Source organism: Mytilus galloprovincialis, chromosome 3 (assembly GCF_965363235.1).
Source record: "Mytilus galloprovincialis chromosome 3, xbMytGall1.hap1.1, whole genome shotgun sequence".
Taxonomy (NCBI): Eukaryota; Metazoa; Mollusca; class Bivalvia; order Mytilida; family Mytilidae; genus Mytilus; species Mytilus galloprovincialis.
This window is the reverse complement of record NC_134840.1, coordinates 100,482,458-100,501,555: the sequence shown is the minus strand read 5'-3', so window position 1 is coordinate 100,501,555 and position 19,098 is coordinate 100,482,458. Positions and strand designations below refer to the sequence as shown.

Sequence of the window (19,098 nt, the reverse complement as noted above, 5' to 3'; positions counted from 1 at the left end):
TCATACCACATCTTCCTATATCTATTGAATATAGTTGACCTTTTGCTGATAGTATATAACAAATAGACCAAACCATGGGAACTTTATAGTGACCGATGATCCATGAATATGAGGTCATGGTCAGATGAATCCTCAGACAGACATGTTATCTTTACAATCATTGATTCCATGGTTAAAATACAGTTGACATATCAAATGTAGTATCTAAGAAACAAACTTAACCATGAAAACTTAGCATTGACCAATGAACCATGAAAAACAGGTTAAGGCGAAGTGTACGTAATTGCACGCCTCTAGCGGAATACGGGATTAAAAACGTTCGTCGTTAGTTACGCAAGTTATCTCCCTTACTCCAAAAAAGGACACACGAAAGAGAAACTACTTTCTGCGGTCTATAATGAATCCAACAAGCACGCCTGTGCTGTCTTAAACCTCATAGAAATTATCAAAATAACTCCACTTAGAAATCACAGCATTCTATACGTTGTTCTGTGTGCAGCCTGACTTAAAAACACTGTTTTTTTGTTTGTTTTAGAAGCGTAGAAGGCATTTCGTGTTTATGATATCAACAGAAAGGAAAAACGCCTCACAACAAAATTATAAACAAATAAACATGTAACAATTTTTTTCTATTGATATCAAATTAATGAAAATGAAACCTGGATTGACCCAACAATATCGTTTTAAAAAGCCGTAGTCTTGAACGAAAAACAGTGCTCAACGTAAAGTTTTATAATAGGTTACAAATAATTAATGAAAGACGTGTGAATTTAATTGTTTAATTAAAAAGACGTTGAAATTTTGTATTCTGTGCAATTGAAAATCTAAGGACATGATTTATATTCATATAAGAAATCAGACGATACCAAGAGAATAATTTGACCACTAGTGAAAACTTACCAGTCGGAAGAACAAAGACGGAAACCAAACAAAAAATAAACAAATTATGCCCCAAAAATTACTCAGTAATTTAAAAATTGTCTCACTCTAACATTTATCTTAAAATAAGTAAAAATTATGTCATTCAACTCCCAGTTTTCAACTTTTTCTACATGTGCAGAAAATAAACAGGTGTCTTCTATTCCGTCCGCAATTTATGGGAAAACTAAATCTAAATTTAGAACCATATTGAAATTGAAAGTAAACATGTAAGATAAAATATAACATGTCATTTCTTCTTTCACAAATTCCAATTTCGAAGAGATATATAGCGAAATCTGTTTTCTTTTATTGTGCCTGTGTGCATCATTCAAAATTAGAGAATGTAATTTTGAAGTATCAAGTCTCAATTCAAGATTATGAATGAATAGAATATAGTATTACGGAAAGGGGGGGGGGGGGGAGGGTGTAGGACCTTTATCGGAACTCCGGGATCGGGTGTTTTTAAGCTCGGGATTTCGGGATTGACCCTTTCGGGATCCGGGAATTCTATTTCCGAATTTTGGGTAGTCGGGATTTATTTTTTTTTTTTTAATTCGGGACCTCGCCGGATTTCGTGTTTTTAGGCCCGGGATTTCGGGATCTGGATCCCTCCTTCCCTCCCCCCTCTATTATGGTTAAAGAAAAGAGGTCAGAGAAGTTTTGTGACACTTGTAACTGCAATTTAATATTTCGTGGAATGAGAGGTGAAATGTGTTCAGACTATTACATTTCGATTTTTTTTTAAATTTAACCAAAGTTTACTGCAAGGGGTGTTTAACGACCTCGATGATTATCCATGAGGATCTCGCACTCGGTCAGCTCTAAGTTTTCACCTACATGTAGTTCATGTTCAGACAAGAATTGAGAAGCCTGTGGTTTACTAGTCTTATAATATGAGACTTTGCAGTTCATATAATTTACATTCAACGTTTTTTATCGAATATTTCAAGGCTTTTTGACTATCAATGTTGACCCCCCTCTTCCAATTGATTGGATAAAATGAATGGATTGCCGCCCCTATTTCAAACTGAAGTCCTATAAACTGACTGGTATTCGAATTGTTAAAAGAAAAAAAAATTGTATCTCTATTGATTCAATACCGTAATGCCGAAAAACAATCATTTGTTTCCGCGAATTCTGAACAGCTTGAAATATATTCCCGAGTTTCAATTCGAGTAACTCGAATAATTCAAGCCATTTCCGATTTTCTCCCACACGAGAAATGTAGCATTCGTACATCAGCTGAATAATACGACTGAATTATTCGGGTTACAATTTGTGTAAATCCCGAATGCACATAAAAGTAAAGGTCCAGCCCGACTTTCGGAAATGGACTGTTGTAGATTTCAGATTGATTTCCAGAAATAAAAATCATACAAAAATGTTTCACGCAAATATTCGTCTTCAGACGTGTAAAGTTATACAGCGGTTACTAGCCGGTCTGGATTGTGATAAAAAGAAGCGCATGCAATGCATAAAATATATAATGTCGTGGTTCAGGGATGTGTTGAATTATAGAGATGCTTATGCGGCATAAAGATAAGATGAATTTACCCAAATGTACTAAGAATTACCACACAACTTAAATTTACTTAAATATTGATTTGTTATCCTGTGCCAGACAGATGGCTGATATTTTGAGAATGCAAGTTTTATGGGAACAAAGATTTTGAAAACACTTCGCAGTGCTTAGATTTTAACAAAAAATAAGACACCAAGGTCGAAAATAGTTCTAGTTCATGATGAAGAAAATGTCAACCGTTTTCTAGCTTGGCGATCTCCGCATGCACCCGAATATAATAGACAAATACAATACAATAGTACACAAAACGTAACATAAAGAACTAAAGACCGAGCAACACGAACTCCAACAAAACGGTTTACATTTCATACAAGTATAGGACTATATGAAGCGACGTCAATAACGTTGTCGTTGTTTTTTGTTTTTTTTTAAACTCAAGATTCAACTTTAACAGGGTATAGCTTGAAAAGTAGCACGGTTGCTAAGGACTTTCTTTGCACCAATCGATTCCTCAGACATTTTAGAATCGTCTCATAAATTTAAAAAAAAATCGATTGTCTAATATAATAGAAAATCTTGGAAATGTAACAATTCCTGCCGAATTTCACGATTTTCCCTATATATCCTTTGTAATTTTGGTGTATGATGCTGTTAACTTCAAAAGCTTGTATCTCAAAAACGAAAACGGTTACCCCCTTTTTTTATTTTATTTTCCGATTTATTTTTACAAGCAGAATCTACATGTAAAATTAAAAAAAAATCCATTGTGTAGTTTAATTACGTACACTTCGCCTTAAGGTCAGATGTTGCTTGCCAGACAGACATTTAAACAACAATTTTTCCATACACCAAATATAGTTGACTTATTGCTTATAGTTTAAGAAAACAGACCAAAATTGAACAGTGAACAATCAAAAAAGGTCAAGGTCAAATAAAACCTGCCAGACTGACATGTACATCATTAAAAATTTATACACCAAATACAGCGAACATATTGAATACTGCGAGAGAAAAAAAAAACTTAAACCACTGAACAATGAATATGAGTTCAAGGTGAGATTACACCAGCCCAGCCAATCATTCCATACATCAATTTAGTAAACCAATTGCTTATAGATATGTACTTGACCACGAAAACTAAACCTTGTTCTCTGATCAATGAAATGAGTTTGAGGTCAAGTGAAAACTGTATGACCGGCATGAGGAATGTGCAAGGTATGAATTTACCAAGTATCGTTGTACTATTACTCATAATAAGAGAGAAATTAACATTACAAATAATCATAACTTTTTTTTCAAGTAGTCACTGAACCATGAAAATGAGGTTCAAGACAAAGGACATATGACAGAAAGAAACTTCATAATATAGGGCATCTTTTTACAAATTTAGTATACCTGTTCACCTGAAACCAAACTTAAGTATTCATTACACCAGACTCTGACATCTTTTCAACAGAGTTTTACTATTCGTATGGCTGTTTTTTTCACATTGGCTAGAGGTTCAGGTGGAGGGTTGAGATCTTACCTGTCACAGTCAGGAACCTCTGACTTTTGTTCGTCTTGTACATGTATGTATTTTTAATTTTGGCTCATTTATGTTTCCAATATTAGTGTGACGCCCATTTTTTCAGAACTTTTTTTTAAGGAACCGGCTGACAACTGCCTCAGCATGCCGGATTTTTTTGCTGAGTTGAAGACCCATTGGTGGCTTGGGCTGTTTTCAGCTCTTTGGTCAGGTTATTGTCTCTTTGACACGTTCCCTGTTTCCATGCTCAATTTTATTTATAAGTACTTGTTCTGAAATGGACCTTCTTAGATCCCAAAAAAAAATGTAACTCTCTTGGGATATTTTTATGCCCCACCTATGATAGTAGAGGGGCATTATGTTTTCTGGTCTGTGCGTCCGTCTGTTCGTTTGTTCGTCCGTCTGTCCCGCTTCAGGTTCAAGTTTTTGGTCAAGGTAGTTTTTGATGAAGTTGAAGTCCAATCAACTTCAAACTTAGTATACATGTTCCCTATGATATGATCTTTTTAATTTTAATGCCAAATTAGAGGGTTTACCCCAATTTCACGGTCCACTGAACATAGAAAATGATAGTGCGAGTGGGGCATTCGTGTACTGGGGACACATTCTTGTTCACTGGTGAGACAAACACCTTGATGTATAGCTAATCAATCAAAGTAAATTGTAAAAAAAAGACAACATAATTTAATCAATTTTATTATCAATAACAATTGTGAGACTTCAGATAGAAATAACAACAATCATTGACAATGGTTATAAAACAAAGGTTATAAAATTGTGTAGATTAAGTAATACTTCAAATTAAAGGGAACAGAAAAATCCTACAACAGCATCGTTGACTAAACACACTTATTTAACTGAATACAGTGATTGACTTTTGTTTGGATGACATCAGTCAGTTGTATGGTTGTCATTGTGAACAATATACAACCACAGACAACGCTTCAGATATTTCATTTTAACATTGGAAGTAACAATAATGTGTTAAAAGTGTTGCTAGCATATTTCTAGAAGTTACCAGTTAAACATAATTTGAGAGTAAAATCAGTAATCAAACCTAGCATCACTTCTAGAAAGTAATCTCTTCCATTTGAAAAAAGCACTTGAATACAAAAAACAACAATCATCTTTATGTTTTAACAGAATCAGCTGTTGTCTAATTTTCAAATTTACTCAGTATTAAAAAGAGTGTAAAATGGTCTATTATTAAAGTTTGTTAATAATGCATGCCTTTCCCATTGAGTGTTGAAGGTCATAAGAAGATTGGTGTCATTAGTATCAACATGAAAATTTAGCAAACATCACAGATTAGTGTATTATCAAACAGTTGATGTTTTTTCTGTAAGAAAAGATATAAATAAAAAATATGAAAAAAGGGATACAAAGCACTGGTGATTTTATCAACATTTCACTAAGGTCCAGTCACTGGTTTATGAGGATGCTAAATGTTGAACACTATCTGAAGATATGGCAGTGTCCATGTTGAGTTATGGGAAACCCCAAATATTATTTTCCTCTAAAATAAAATTCAAATTACACAATGTAATAAGTAATTTTTAATTGAATATTATTTTTCGAATGCAAACTTAAGTTGGAATTAGAAAAACCCTAAATCTTGGGTGTATCCTTACAAAAATTTGTCTGATTATCTTTGTTGTTTGACACATTAACCTCCAAAAGCTATAGAATCTCGAAATGTAGGTCATAGGTCATTGAATTTCAATTTTGACATCAACAGATTCTCTTAGATGCAGATGAATACAAAATTAAATTGGTTGTACAGTGGTGGATCCTGGAAGGGTGGGTTCCGTGATTGGAGCCCTCTCCCTTTTTTTGGTACAATCAGTGCATTTGAATGGGGACATATGGTTGAAAGCCCTCCCCATTTTGACAATAACTGATATTGTTATCAATTGTTTTTAAGAACTGTATCTGGATCTGTAAGAATATATGCAGTGAAGCAAATTAAATAGTTCTACAAAAATCCATTTCAAGCAATGATAAATATATGTACTTATTCAAATATTTTGGCAAATGTTAAAGTTGACATTCTGGATTTCTTAATAACAAATATAGAAAGATGGGCATGACATAAACTTAAATGAAAAGCATGAATGTGTAGAACATATTTTCTGCTAACATAAAAAAGCAAGAAAATATATACATTTATATTAAAGATAACTATAAAAATACTTTCATTCTTTTTCATCAGTTTTTATAGATCTTATGGTTATTAAAAAATCCAATGAAAATTCAAATCGGTTTTCATAAATTAAATTGTCTCGCCTAAAACCACAAATTAAAAATTACATAAAACAATGATTTTTATCAAGTCATAAAAATCTTAACCCCTGTATGAAAGTATTTTGACAGTATCTTCTAATACAAACTCCTGGTTATACAAATATCTCTTTAAACTATACACTGTAAAATTGTCTGTTCAATTTAATTTGTTTTTTTCAACCAAAATCATATACATTGTAGCTGTTTTCTTGCAACTGAACAAAACTATAAATAATCTTATAAAAAGCATAAAAAATATCAGGGGTTGAAACAAAATTGCACAGGTGGAACTGAGGTTAAAATCAACTGCTAAGAGTTTACCCTATCAAATCCGTACTGATTTGAATACATATAGAATAATAGGTAGTTTTGTTTTTGATACTGACTATATCATGTGGAATATCTAGACGAGCCCGTCAGGGCGAGTTTAGATATTCCACATGATATAGTCAGTATCAAAAACGAAATGGGGGTGAGTTTAGATATTCCACATGATATAGTCAGTATCAAAAACGAAACGGGCGAGTTTAGATATTCCACATGATATAGTCAGTATCAAAATCGAAACTACCTATTATTCTGTTTATCGGTAATTATGACGTCACACAATGTATTGCCTAATATTTTCAGTGATACAGCCAGTACGTTGATACTCAAAAATATTAGGCAGTAAGATCAAAGGGAAAATATATGAATTACCGATAACTAAAAATATTGGAGCAACCTGTTGAAATACACCATTTTAATAACAGGTTTGTACCATTGAGAAATCTGTTAAAAATTGAAGGTATTCAGATTATTCAAGCTTAAGCACCTGATTATATCTGTAACAAATGATTCATTTATCAATAATCAATTCTGAAATCACAAATCTTATATAGATAATTACAATATGAAAATATAAAATAACAAACATGTCTGTAATCACATGAGTGTTTTCAAATAATTAATCAATGGTACTAAATGGTTTCATTAATAGAATAAAAATGTAACAGAGGTTTTTTTTTATATCAGGTTAGTTAACTGAGTAATTAAAGCTACAATGGAGAACAATGCTTATACAAATTAAATGAGCTATGTCTACCCATAATTGAATTGAACCTAGTGATTTCTCTTCAACTACGCTGTCTAGATAAAATCTTATTTGGATTTCTTTTAGAGGTTTCAGTAGTGAAGGCAAGAATATGATAACATGCATAAGATATACAATTACACAACAATGATACGTAAGAACTGATTTGTATATGGTTTTTAAAACCTCAATATAAGGTAGGTTAGAAATATCTTATAACAGATATTTTGAAAAAAATTAAAATGACAATTCTTAAAGGCATTGTGAATTGAAAATATTAATTCATTGAACAGAACACAATCACTAGAGCTCTATTTGTTTTTATAAATGCATTGAAAATATCAAACCATACAAAAGAACACAATTCATAAAAATATCATTTAACATGCAACTGAACACATTTAACTGTGACTTACAAGAAAGACTCAGTGTCCAACAATTCTAAGATATTATGAGAAATATTACTGAAATGTATTAGGAATGTCCATTCATGTTAAAGAGATGGGGTTTCTTCTCAAAAGCCTATAAAGGAACAAGATTATTTTGTAGAGTAAACAATTTTTCTACTTTTTATTGGAAACAAACATTTTTAGCCTTTTTACTTTTATGGCAAATTTTTCAGTTGGCTTCCTCCTTGATTGTCCACCAAATTTTAGATTCTTATAACAAACTATAGTATTGGTATTTTTAAAATAAATAGTAAACAAATATAAAAGCAAGATATGGTCAAAAATAAATTACTAAGTACTAAGTATTTGGCAAGTACAGATTTAAACAAATAATTCAATTGAAAACATTTAAACAATAACTTAATCTACTATGTTCAATAAAATGGTTTAATTTGTAATACCTATAAAACAAAGTTAAATAAAAAAACAAATGTCTTAAAGCAACTGTAGTGTACTTAAAACAAATCAAATTTAATAACAACTACATAAATCTCTAAAAACTCAACAATAAAATAAAGCACCAACCAATTAAATGACTGCATTTCAAAAAATTAAACTAAAACAAAAACCAATGACTGTGAAGAGATGTAAATATATAGCATGCCAAAAAACATAAGAAGATATGAAATAAAATATATGTATGAATACAATTCCATGATAATCTTCTTTTATTTCTTGTTCTGACAATCTTGGGAGATGTCGTATCTCTTTATCTGTATCGTTCATAGATGTTTTGTTGTTGTAGTATTGTTCCAGAAATTCTTCTTTTTCAATATATCTGTCGTATAGCCATGTCTGTAAATGGTTTGAATCATGTGGTACTTCTGTTATTGGATAGGCACGGTAGTGAACGTTTATTTGACGTGGAGAATAAATTCCCGCCATCATTCCTGGAAAACTTAATGAATCTCTATCAGGGTAACCTATGGTTATGTCTATTACCCATTTAAGCTTTCTGTCTGAAGGAACTAAACTTTCTACAGTTATAAAAATAAAATATAATCAATCAGATTATCAATGTTCTACTTTTATGATTTTCTAAAGTACTGTGGATTCATTACTATTTGTTAGATACAAGTTTTTGTGGGTTTCGTGGGTACATGTGAACCACAAATTCAAAGATTGAATGAAAACAAATTTTCTATAGTCCTTGTTTGCAGTGATTGGCTAAATCAAGAAATCAAATATCCTGCAATCCTCGAAATAGATGCTCACAAAGTGAATCAAATTAGCTTAATGCCTATACAAACCAGATGCTCTGCAGAGTGCAGCTTAATACGACCACAGAGGTTGAACCTTGAACGGTTGGGGCAAGTATGGACACAACATTTAAGCTGGATTCAGCTCTAAATTTGGATTGTGATTAAATAGTTGACACAGCATAGGTTTCTGACACAGAATGAATGTGGTCTAATAAACTTAAAATTTGTTTTTTGCCTTTAAGCAATTCACTATGCTGTTGAATATTAATCCTCTCAAAAAAATTTTTGAAGAAATTTTCTTTTTATTTATGAAATCTGAAATGAGAAAAATTTAACCCCCCCCCCCCCCAATTTTTTTTTTCACATCCCCCTTTCCCTTATTCCAAAACTGATCTCAATTCAAATTTCGAATGGAGTTTGCAACAATAACTACTTATTTAAATACATCATAAAATATTAAAATGTAAAAAAAGTGCTTGTTATCACTGAATGGTATAGATTGTTTTAATTTATCAGTTGGTAGTAAAAGTGAATATACATTGTATATTGTATAAAACAATGATTTAAGTTGATTCAACTACTATTCTGGACAAAGAAAGATAACTCCAATTGAAAATTTCTTGCTATTGCACAATATAGTGCAATTAGATATTTCTTGCTATTGAGCAATACTGTGCACTTGAAAATACTTGCTATTGAACAATACTGTGCAATTGAAGATTTCTTGCTATTGCGCAATACTGTGCAATTGAAAATTTCTTGCTATTGCACAATACTGTGCAATTGAAGATTTCTTGCTATTGCTGAATACTGTGCAATTGAAAATTTCTTGCTATTGCACAATACTTAATATAATAATTTTGGATCCTGATTTGGACCAACTTGAAAATGTGGCCCATAATCAAAAATCTAAGTACATGTTTAGATTCAGCATATCAAAGAAGCCCAAGGATTCAATTTTTGTTAAAATCAAACTAAGTTTAATTTTGGACCCTTTGGTATTTAATGTAGACCAATTTGAAAACGGGACCAAAAATTACATACACAGTTAGATTCGGCATATCAAAGAACCCCAATTATTCAATTTTTGATGAAATCAAACAAAGTTTAATTTTGGACCCTTTGGGCCCCTTATTCCTAAATTGTTGGGACCAAAACTCTTAAAATCAATCACAACCTTCCTTTTATGGTCATAAACCTTGTGTTTAAATTTCAAAGATTTCTATTTACTTATACTAAAGTTATGGTGCGAAAACCAAGAAAAATGCTTTTTTGGGCCCCTTTTTGGCCCCTAATTCCTAAACTGTTGGGATCTCAACTCTCAAAATCAATCCCAACCTTCCTTTTGTATTCATACACCTTGTGTTTAAATTTCATTGATTTCTATTTACTTATACTAAAGTTATTGTGCGAAAACCAAGAATAATGCTTATTTGGGCCTTTTTTTGGCCCCTAATTCCTAAACAGTTGGAAACAAAACTCCCAAAATCAATCCCAACCTTCCTTTTGTGGTCATAAACCTTGTGTCAAAATTTCATAGATTTCTGTTTACTTAAACTAAAGTTATAGTTCGAAAAAACCAAGAAAATGCTTATTTGGGCCCTTTTTGGCCCCCAATTCCTAAACTGTTGGGACCAAAACTCCCAATATCACTCCCAACCTTCCTTTTGTGGTCATAAACCTTGTGTTTAAATTTCATAGATTTCTATTTACTTTAACTAAAGTTATAGTGCGAAAACCAAAAGTCTTTGGGCTACGACAACGACGACGCCAACGTGATACCAATATACGACCAAAAAATTTCAATTTTTGCGGTCGTATAAAAATTAATTAGTTATTGTAAGTTTTTACTCTTTTGTACAACTCAAAAGTTTAAATGTTATTCTTAAGTCTGTCATGTTATAACCCATTTGTTTTTTTTAAAGTTTTATCGTTTAAACTTTTTGATTAAACCTTTGACTAGGTATTTTTGTGTTAAGTGTATTTCATTTACCCACTGTAATGCAATAGATATCATACATGTACATCCATAATTATTATCCCAACTTCTGAGTGTGTATAATTCTTGTGCTTAATGACATCACCAAGGTTACAATAAAGTATAGAATTAGGTGCTAAATTTTTAAGTTTGTATCATTTTTGTGATAAATTAATCAAAAATTTCAATCTTTAAACTTTTAACCAATGATTTCCAGCTTGTGGGAAATTTCTATAGTCCTAATAAAAAAGTGAAATCACAAAAATACCAAACTCTGAAGGAAATTCCAAACAGAAAGTTTAATTATAATTGAGATTATATCAAGTGGAGTGTTGAAGGAATCATTATTACCTTTTTTCACTCCATTCTGTAGAGTATCATGATATAATGAATCTGTTATGACTTTGACAGCTCCAATTCTTGGCAGTGTCACATGTTCCAACACTGGGAAATTATGTTTCTGGGCATACCTGTAATTAAACAATCCTTCAGTATCAAATTAAAGATGTGAATCATTATTACAAATACACATAAGGCATATTAATCAATATACAGAAAACAAAATACATGCACAAACAATGAAAATCATATATTCATTCATTAATTTAACGTGTGAGAAAGTCCTTCAAAACAGATTTCTAAAATTGTCATTCTTTATGTGCCTGTCCTAAGTCAGGAGCCTATAATCCAGTAACATATTGGTTTTTTTTGTTCAATATTTTCAGCTTCTCTTTTGAATTGTTTAATATCTTGTCATGTGTTTCTGGCAATTTATAGAATACAAAATGTGTTGAAGGTCAAGCAGTGACTATGGTGTTTACATCCTTGTCCTTCTGTCTTATTTGCAAATCATACAGCTGCTCCTTATTTCAAATTAATGTATTTTTTTTTTTATTTGTTTGCACCTGTCCTAAGTCAGGAACCTGATGGTCAGTGGTTGTCGTTTGTTGATGTGGTTCATAAGTGTTTCTTGTTTCTCATTTTTTATATAGATTAGACCATTAGTTTTCCTGTTTGAATGGTTTTACACTAGTCATTTTTTTGGGGCCCTTTATAGCTTCCTGTTAAGTGTAAGACAAGGCATCATCACGGTTGAAGGCCGTACTTTGACATATAACGGTTTACTTTTATAAATTGTGACTTGGATAGAGAGTTGTCTCATTGACACTCATACCATATCTTCTTATATTTAGGTAATCATTTGATGTTCTACTTACTGTTGACTTGATTTTCTTCGTTTATACAGAAATCCTCCTTCAGGAAAGACAACTATCCATTTTTTACCTGTTGGAAGGTAAGAATTTAACATGTGCTTCTTTAATTTTACTAATTCCTCATCTCTTCCATCTTTGCCCTAAAAAAACATGAAAATAGGAATAAAATCCAATTTAATTCAATACCTGAAATCCCTCTATGGAATAAATTTTTTAAAGTTTAAACTTATCCAAAATTCCAAACAGTAGCAGGTGAATAGGCTAGATGCCAAATCAGTGACCTCAAATCGAAATATTTATAAAGCCAAACATGGTCCGCAAATATAAACCAGATGTTCCGCAGGGCGTAGCTTTATACGACCGCAGAGGTTGAACCCTGAACGGTTGGGGCAAGTATGGACACAACATTCAAGCTGGATTCAGCTCTAAATTTGGATTGTGATTAAATAGTTGACACAGCATAGGTTTCTGACACAGAATGAATGTGTTCTAATGAACTTAAAATTTTTGTTTTCTCTTAGAGCAATTCACTATGCTGTTGAATATTAATCCTCTCAAAAAAATGTTTGAAGAAATTTTCTTTTTTATTTATGAAATTTCAAATGAGAAAAATTGAACCCAATTTTTTTAATCACATCCCCCTTTCCCTTATTCCAAAACTAATCTCAATTAAAATTTCTAATGGAGTTTGCAACAATAACTACTCATTTAAATACATCATAAAATATTAAGATGTAAAAAAACTGTTTGTTATCACTGAATGGTAAAGATTATTTTAATTTATCAGTTGGTAGTAAAAAGTGAATATACATTGTATATTGTATATAACAAAGATTTAAGTTGATTCTGGACAAAGAAAGATAACTCCAATTAAAAAAAAATCTTGCTATTGCACAATATTTTGCAATTAGATATTTCTTACTTACTATTCTGGACAAAGAAAGATAACTCTAATTAAAAAAAAATTTGCTATTTCACAATATTGTGCAATTAGATATTTCTTGCCATTGCGCAATACTGTGCAATTGAAAAGACTTGCTATTGCACAATACTTAATATAATAATTTTAGATCCTGATTTGGACCAACTTGAAAACTGGGCCCATAATAAAAAATCTAAGTACATTTTTGGATTCAGCATATCAAAGAACCCCAAGATTTCAATTTTTGTTAAAATCAGACTAAGTTTAATTTTGGACCCTTTGGACTTTAGTGTAGACCAATTTGAAAACAGGACCAAAAATGAAGAATCTACATACACAGTGAGATTTGGTATATCAAAGAACCCCAATTTTTCAATTTTTGATGAAATCAAACAAAGTTTACTTTTGGACCCCGATTTGGACCAACTTGAAAACTGGGCCAATAATCAAGAATCTAAGTACATTTTTAGATTCAGCATATCAAAGAACCTAACTGATTCATTTTTTGTTAAAATCAAACTAAGTTTAATTTTGGACCCTTTGGACCTTAATGTAGACCAAATTGAAAACGGGACCAAAAGTTAAGAATCTACATACAGTTTGATTCAGCATATCAAAGAACCCCAATTATTCAATTTTGATGAGACCAAACAAAGTTTAATTTTGGACCCTTTGGGCCCCTTATTCTGTTGGGACCAAAACTCCCAAAATCAATACCAACCTTCCTTTTATGGTCATAAACCTTGTGTTTAAATATCATAGATTTCTATTTACTTATACTAACGATATGGTGCGAAAACCAAGAAAAATGCTTATTTGGGTCCCTTTTTGGCCCCTAATTCCTAAACTGTTGGGATCTAAACTCCCAAAATCAATACCAACCTTCCTTTTGTAGTCATTAACATTGTGTTTAAATTTCATTGATTTCTATTTACTTAAACTAAAGTTATTGTGCGAAAACCAAGAATAATGCTTATTTGGGCCCTTTTTTGGCCCCTAATTCCTAAACTGTTGAAACCAAGACTCCCAAAATCAATCCCAACCGTTCTTTTGTGGTCATAAACCTTGTGTCAAAATTTCATAGATTTCTATTAACTTAAACTAAAGTTATAGTGCGAAAACCAAGAAAATGCTTATTTGGGCCCTTTTTGGCCCCTAATTCCTAAAATGTTGGGACCAAAACTCCCAAAATCAATACCAACCTTCCTTTTGTGGTCATAAACCTTGTGTTAAAATTTCATAGATTTCCATTCACTTTTACTAAAGTTAGAGTGCGAAAACTAAAAGTATTCGGACGACGACAACGACAACGATGCAGACGACGACGCCAACGTGATAGCAATATACGACAAAAAATTTTGCGGTCGTATAAAAATCATCAAAAGGACCTTAAGAGCTACGTTTTCGCAGCTAGTGCATAGGCCAGTTCCAGGATACGGTTTTCAGACGAATTTGTCTGATTGTCATGTGACTTCCATCACCATGTGACAAAAATGTATGCATATAAATTTCCAACAAATGTTGAGCAAACGGGTGAAAAAGTTTCATTTTATTCTGCATAAAATATTTGGGAAATTAAAACTTAAAAGGATGATCACCCTCCCTTGGATCATTCAGCAATTAAGGAATAACAGTACTGTAGTTGAAGAGTTGCCACCGTCAATTGTAGATTTGACGGTCGCAAATGCAGTTTTACTGGCGACGCGTAGCGGAGACAGTAAAACAGAGATTTGCGACCATCAAATCAAAATTGACGGTGGCAACTCTTCAACTACAGTACTGTTATTCCAATTCTAATGCATTACAAAAAGAAAAAATATGATAAAACTTGAAAAAATGTCTAAATTTGACAAAAAGAAAAAAATCTGCGAAACTTCACGAAATATTTTGGCACAAAGACGTCATGGCTAAACCTGACGTCATACAAATGAAAACTTACAAACTGGAGGTTATTACGTTACCTGTACGCATCAAATTCGGATGAATTTACATAAAAACGGCGAATTCGAGGTAGGTGTTGTTTTATTTTCGATTATGTAGTAGTAATTGAACATTTGATGATTGAATCATTTCAAAATGGTTGTCCCTCCCTAGTTACGCCTGGTCAACTGTGGATTTGACGGCAACTTTTAGCCAATGAATAAAATTGTTACATACAAATTGCATTAGAATCAAGATTATGTATTTACGGAACATTAATTATTTCTATACTACCCTAAAGAATGACGATTATGAAAGTGCTGGAAACTCTTTATAGAGCAGGGATACAGGCGCGCCTTCTATCTGATAAATGACGTCATAAAGGCGTGCAATATTGATGATCTTTTCCAGTGAAAGACATGATTCCAGAAATGACCTATTAGGTGCGTTTGCTTGTTTGCTGACAAATATTCTACTACAAAATCCCATTGTACTTGTTACCATTTGACCCCTTGATTGAGTAATAATTGAAATTACCTGACATATAAAAAAATCTTCATGGAAGTAGGATATCCATCCAAAGTTAGTAAATTTAAAAATATAGTCCATGACCCAAGTCATTGATCCACAGGCCACACCTTTTGGGTACATACTACTCATTAAAATTGGTACATCAGATGTGGACTGGTGATTTACTAAAACCAACGCTTCCTTGTCCAGTATGCTGGTTAAGTCATCTCCTGATTCTATCACTGAAAACATAAACATGATAATAAATAGCATTGTAAAATTACAACAACAAAAACATATAACATCAAAAATTTAAAAACAAACAAAGTTTTGAACAAACTTGTGCAAGGCCAATTTTAAGAGTTTAACTATATATGTGCCTAAACAAATTGTGATTTAATTTGAACTAGAAAGAACCAATTTGCTATTCTCTGCATAGCACTAGTGGCTAAAACAATAACATTCCCATATACAATGTAATAAAAAGACCACCTTTTCTTGATTATGTGACCCTTACTTTTTGCTCTTTTTGTCCTCACAATTGTTAAAAAAAACATTCAGTAAATACATTGTAGCAACATTTAATTAAAAAAAGGTGTTATCACATAAATTAAATACAAAAATTATTATTTCACAAATATACCTTTATATCCTCCAGAGTACAACCAGCTTGCCACCATTCCCAATAGTGCTTGAAACAGACGAGGCTCTACATGTGTCCAGTAGAATTCTGGGTAATATTTTTTCATAGGATACAAAAGCAAGGCATACACAATGTATGCTGGGATAGCAATCAGGTTAGCAAAAGTGATAAACAGGATACGCAAAAAATATCGCATATACTCAAGAACTTTCTTCGAAACCTAAAAAAAAAAGTAGAAAATGAATTAACTGTCAACTGATTTAAAAATCATGATCAATATTTTTTATGAAAAGAGCTAAGGCCACAATAATTCAATTCCTTGTTTTACAGATTTTTTCACTCTGGAAATTGGGGCAAGTATTTAGCCATTTGAAAAGTTAATCAAAAACGTTTAATTTGTTAATTTTATTTCAAGTGAAGCTTGCAAAGTAAAGGCTAGCAGTAATACCGTTTTTTTTTGTAAACATAAAATCAAAGGTTCTGACAACATTGATCAAAACCAGAAGGTATGAAACTTGATTTACTACTTGTACTTGAAGCATTTCTTTAATTTATCAACTGCTGAAGTGGACTTTTTTCCCATGTTCACCAAGACATGTAATGCCCACTTTCAATTGAAGCATATTGATGACTTCTTTTATCATGTATATTAGTTACTTTAAGGGGCGGATCCAGAACCTTGATGTCTGGGGGGCACCATGAAACCAAAATTTTAGATTTTTTAGAGATGTATATACGGTATATGCGAGTGTGCGTGTTTTGCTTTTTTGTTGTTGTTTTTTAAAAGGGGGAGGGTCAGATCATCGTTTCTATATCTCTATATTTCTAGATTTTTTTTATTGTTTTTACTATTTCACTTTATACTTTCTTTTCCTGCCAATTGATCTGTTATTATATTTGTCCTCAACATGCATCAAATATTTGCCACTGGACGTTAAACAACATACAATCAATCAATATTTTCTTCATCACCTCTATATTTTTTTGACCTTGCTTCCAGACTTACTTTTTTGTACATTAGTCTAATATCTGTAAAACACCTTCATATCCTTACAAATGGTGACCTTTTTTAGCCTCATACATACATGGCAATTGAAACAATAAAAATAAACAAATATAACTGTATGCTTGGGCATTTAAAGAAATGATTAAGTCCCAGATTCAGTTACAAAATAGATCTTAGGAAAATAATTTAGCATTTTATTAATGATTTTTATATAAGAAAATGCCAATTCATCATGTTTTTCCTACACAATGTCCTAGACCGGCGAAAAAAAGGGGGTTTGACAAATTGTCGATTTCCCTTGAAAAAAAGAGGGAAGTAAATTTATAGGACATTCCATTCCATTTAAAAAACAAACGTGTATGGTATTAAAAAATAATTTAATGATTTGATTTGTTGCTGAATAAATTCACAAAAAGACCGTTTTGAAGAGAGAAATAACATAAATTCTAAATAAAATGGTAATGTGAGTACTGTATTTTGGAAAGGAGAGAAACTAAGAACCTAAATATAGATGTATACCAACATTATCGACATAAACATATAATTTGTACCTATTCTTTAAGAACACAGATCAGAAGTTTCACCTGGTAATCGATTTAAATCTGTATTGTATTATAAACCAATAAAAATTCGTACTATTCCAATCAACATGTAAATGTATTTTCCATAATTTAAGCTTGCAAAGAGAAATTAAAAACACACAAAGGTGTCAATATTTACACACCCATCGATAAGTTGTCATAAATCACGCATGTGGACGCTGGCATTAATTAACAGCCAGTATAAGAAGTCAAATCAAGCTGTGATTCATTTCCGCTCTAGATATTAAGAAGATTCATTAGCAACCCCCCCCCCCCCAAATGACCCTGGATCAATATGAATACATAATCCTAACACCTTGTTCATTTATGATGCAAAATTAGTTGCCAGAATGGCTGATTGTGTTCCAAATGTTATCATGTTTGGCTAGGAAGGTTCTAGTCCAAAATTTGTGTAAAAATTTGCGTACTTCAGTCTAGAGACTTCGAAGTCTCTCTAAACCTTACATCGATTTGAAAATGAAAGTTAAAATGCCAGAATTGATGGATTATTGTGAAAGCTGAACAAATATGAAAAAAAAGGTGACAAGCTGAAGCAGATGAAACTTACTGTACATAATGAAGAGATTAAAGCAATAATGAAAAAATTGCGGCCTGATTTATAAGAATCCAAGCCTGTCAGTCTGCTCCAGAAGCAATGAAGCATGCATCCAGTTGGGACCGGCAATTATCATCTTTTAAATTATATGGGACAAGTTCTGATGTCCCATGGCCCCAGCTTTTCAAAACAGCCGTTGGATGTCAGAGTAATCTTGGACTCAAGAAACAATGCTTTAAAGCAAAAAAACATAATAACCTTTCAAGACATCATAATTATTTGGAACAGGAAGCACCGGTCAATGACTTGAGGAAATTTTATTTATAAATGCATTTTGTGTAAATCTAAAGACACTGCATCACAGCAGCTTTTTAAAAATTAGCATAAATACGAGTATATGATGATGGAAACTGTCACTGTTATTGTAATTGATAGTCAATACAACTTTATTGATTTCAAATTATTAAAAAACATCAGCTGATGTCAGTGATGATGTTAATTGTTATCAATTATTGTGCAAAATTTCAATCAAACATGTCTTTTATCCATTTTTACACCAAATATCATAAAAAAAATAGACATCGTTATTTACCATTTTGAATTGATGTTTAAAGAATCATAATCTCATGATCAAGGATATTTTTTAAGTACTCGAAATTGATCTCATGGCATAGTTTTTGAGTTCTCTCCCCTTGTATTGGTGCATCATAAATTTAGACCGGAAACGAAATTCCGTCTCATTTTCAAAGTTTAAATTATTGAAGTTATCTGAATTATTATGATTGATGATTTTT

At 31.9% G+C, this 19,098-nt stretch overlaps 1 protein-coding gene across 1 annotated transcript; it reads right to left on the bottom strand.

The window, feature by feature from the left end:
* Positions 1–5,350: 5,350 nt before the first annotated feature.
* LOC143069530 (acyl-CoA:lysophosphatidylglycerol acyltransferase 1-like) lies at positions 5,351–19,005 on the bottom strand. Its single transcript, XM_076244210.1, has 6 exons — positions 18,897–19,005; positions 16,162–16,381; positions 15,546–15,760; positions 12,170–12,306; positions 11,304–11,422; positions 5,351–8,749 (listed from the first exon to the last, which is right to left on the bottom strand). Exons 1-6 carry the CDS (start codon positions 18,897–18,899, stop codon positions 8,316–8,318), a joined length of 1,128 nt encoding a protein of 375 aa, XP_076100325.1. The 5' UTR covers positions 18,900–19,005; the 3' UTR covers positions 5,351–8,315.
* Between the last annotated feature and the right edge of the window lie 93 nt (positions 19,006–19,098).

Bases quoted from the DNA above. Each gene is read 5' to 3' on its own strand.
- LOC143069530 (XM_076244210.1), bottom strand. The intron at 11,423-12,169 runs GTAAGTAGAACA...GTTTAATTACAG, and splicing joins CGAAGAAAATCAAGTCAACA to GTATGCCCAGAAACATAATT. The intron at 8,750-11,303 runs GTAATAATGATT...TTATAACTGTAG, and splicing joins ACAGAATGGAGTGAAAAAAG to AAAGTTTAGTTCCTTCAGAC.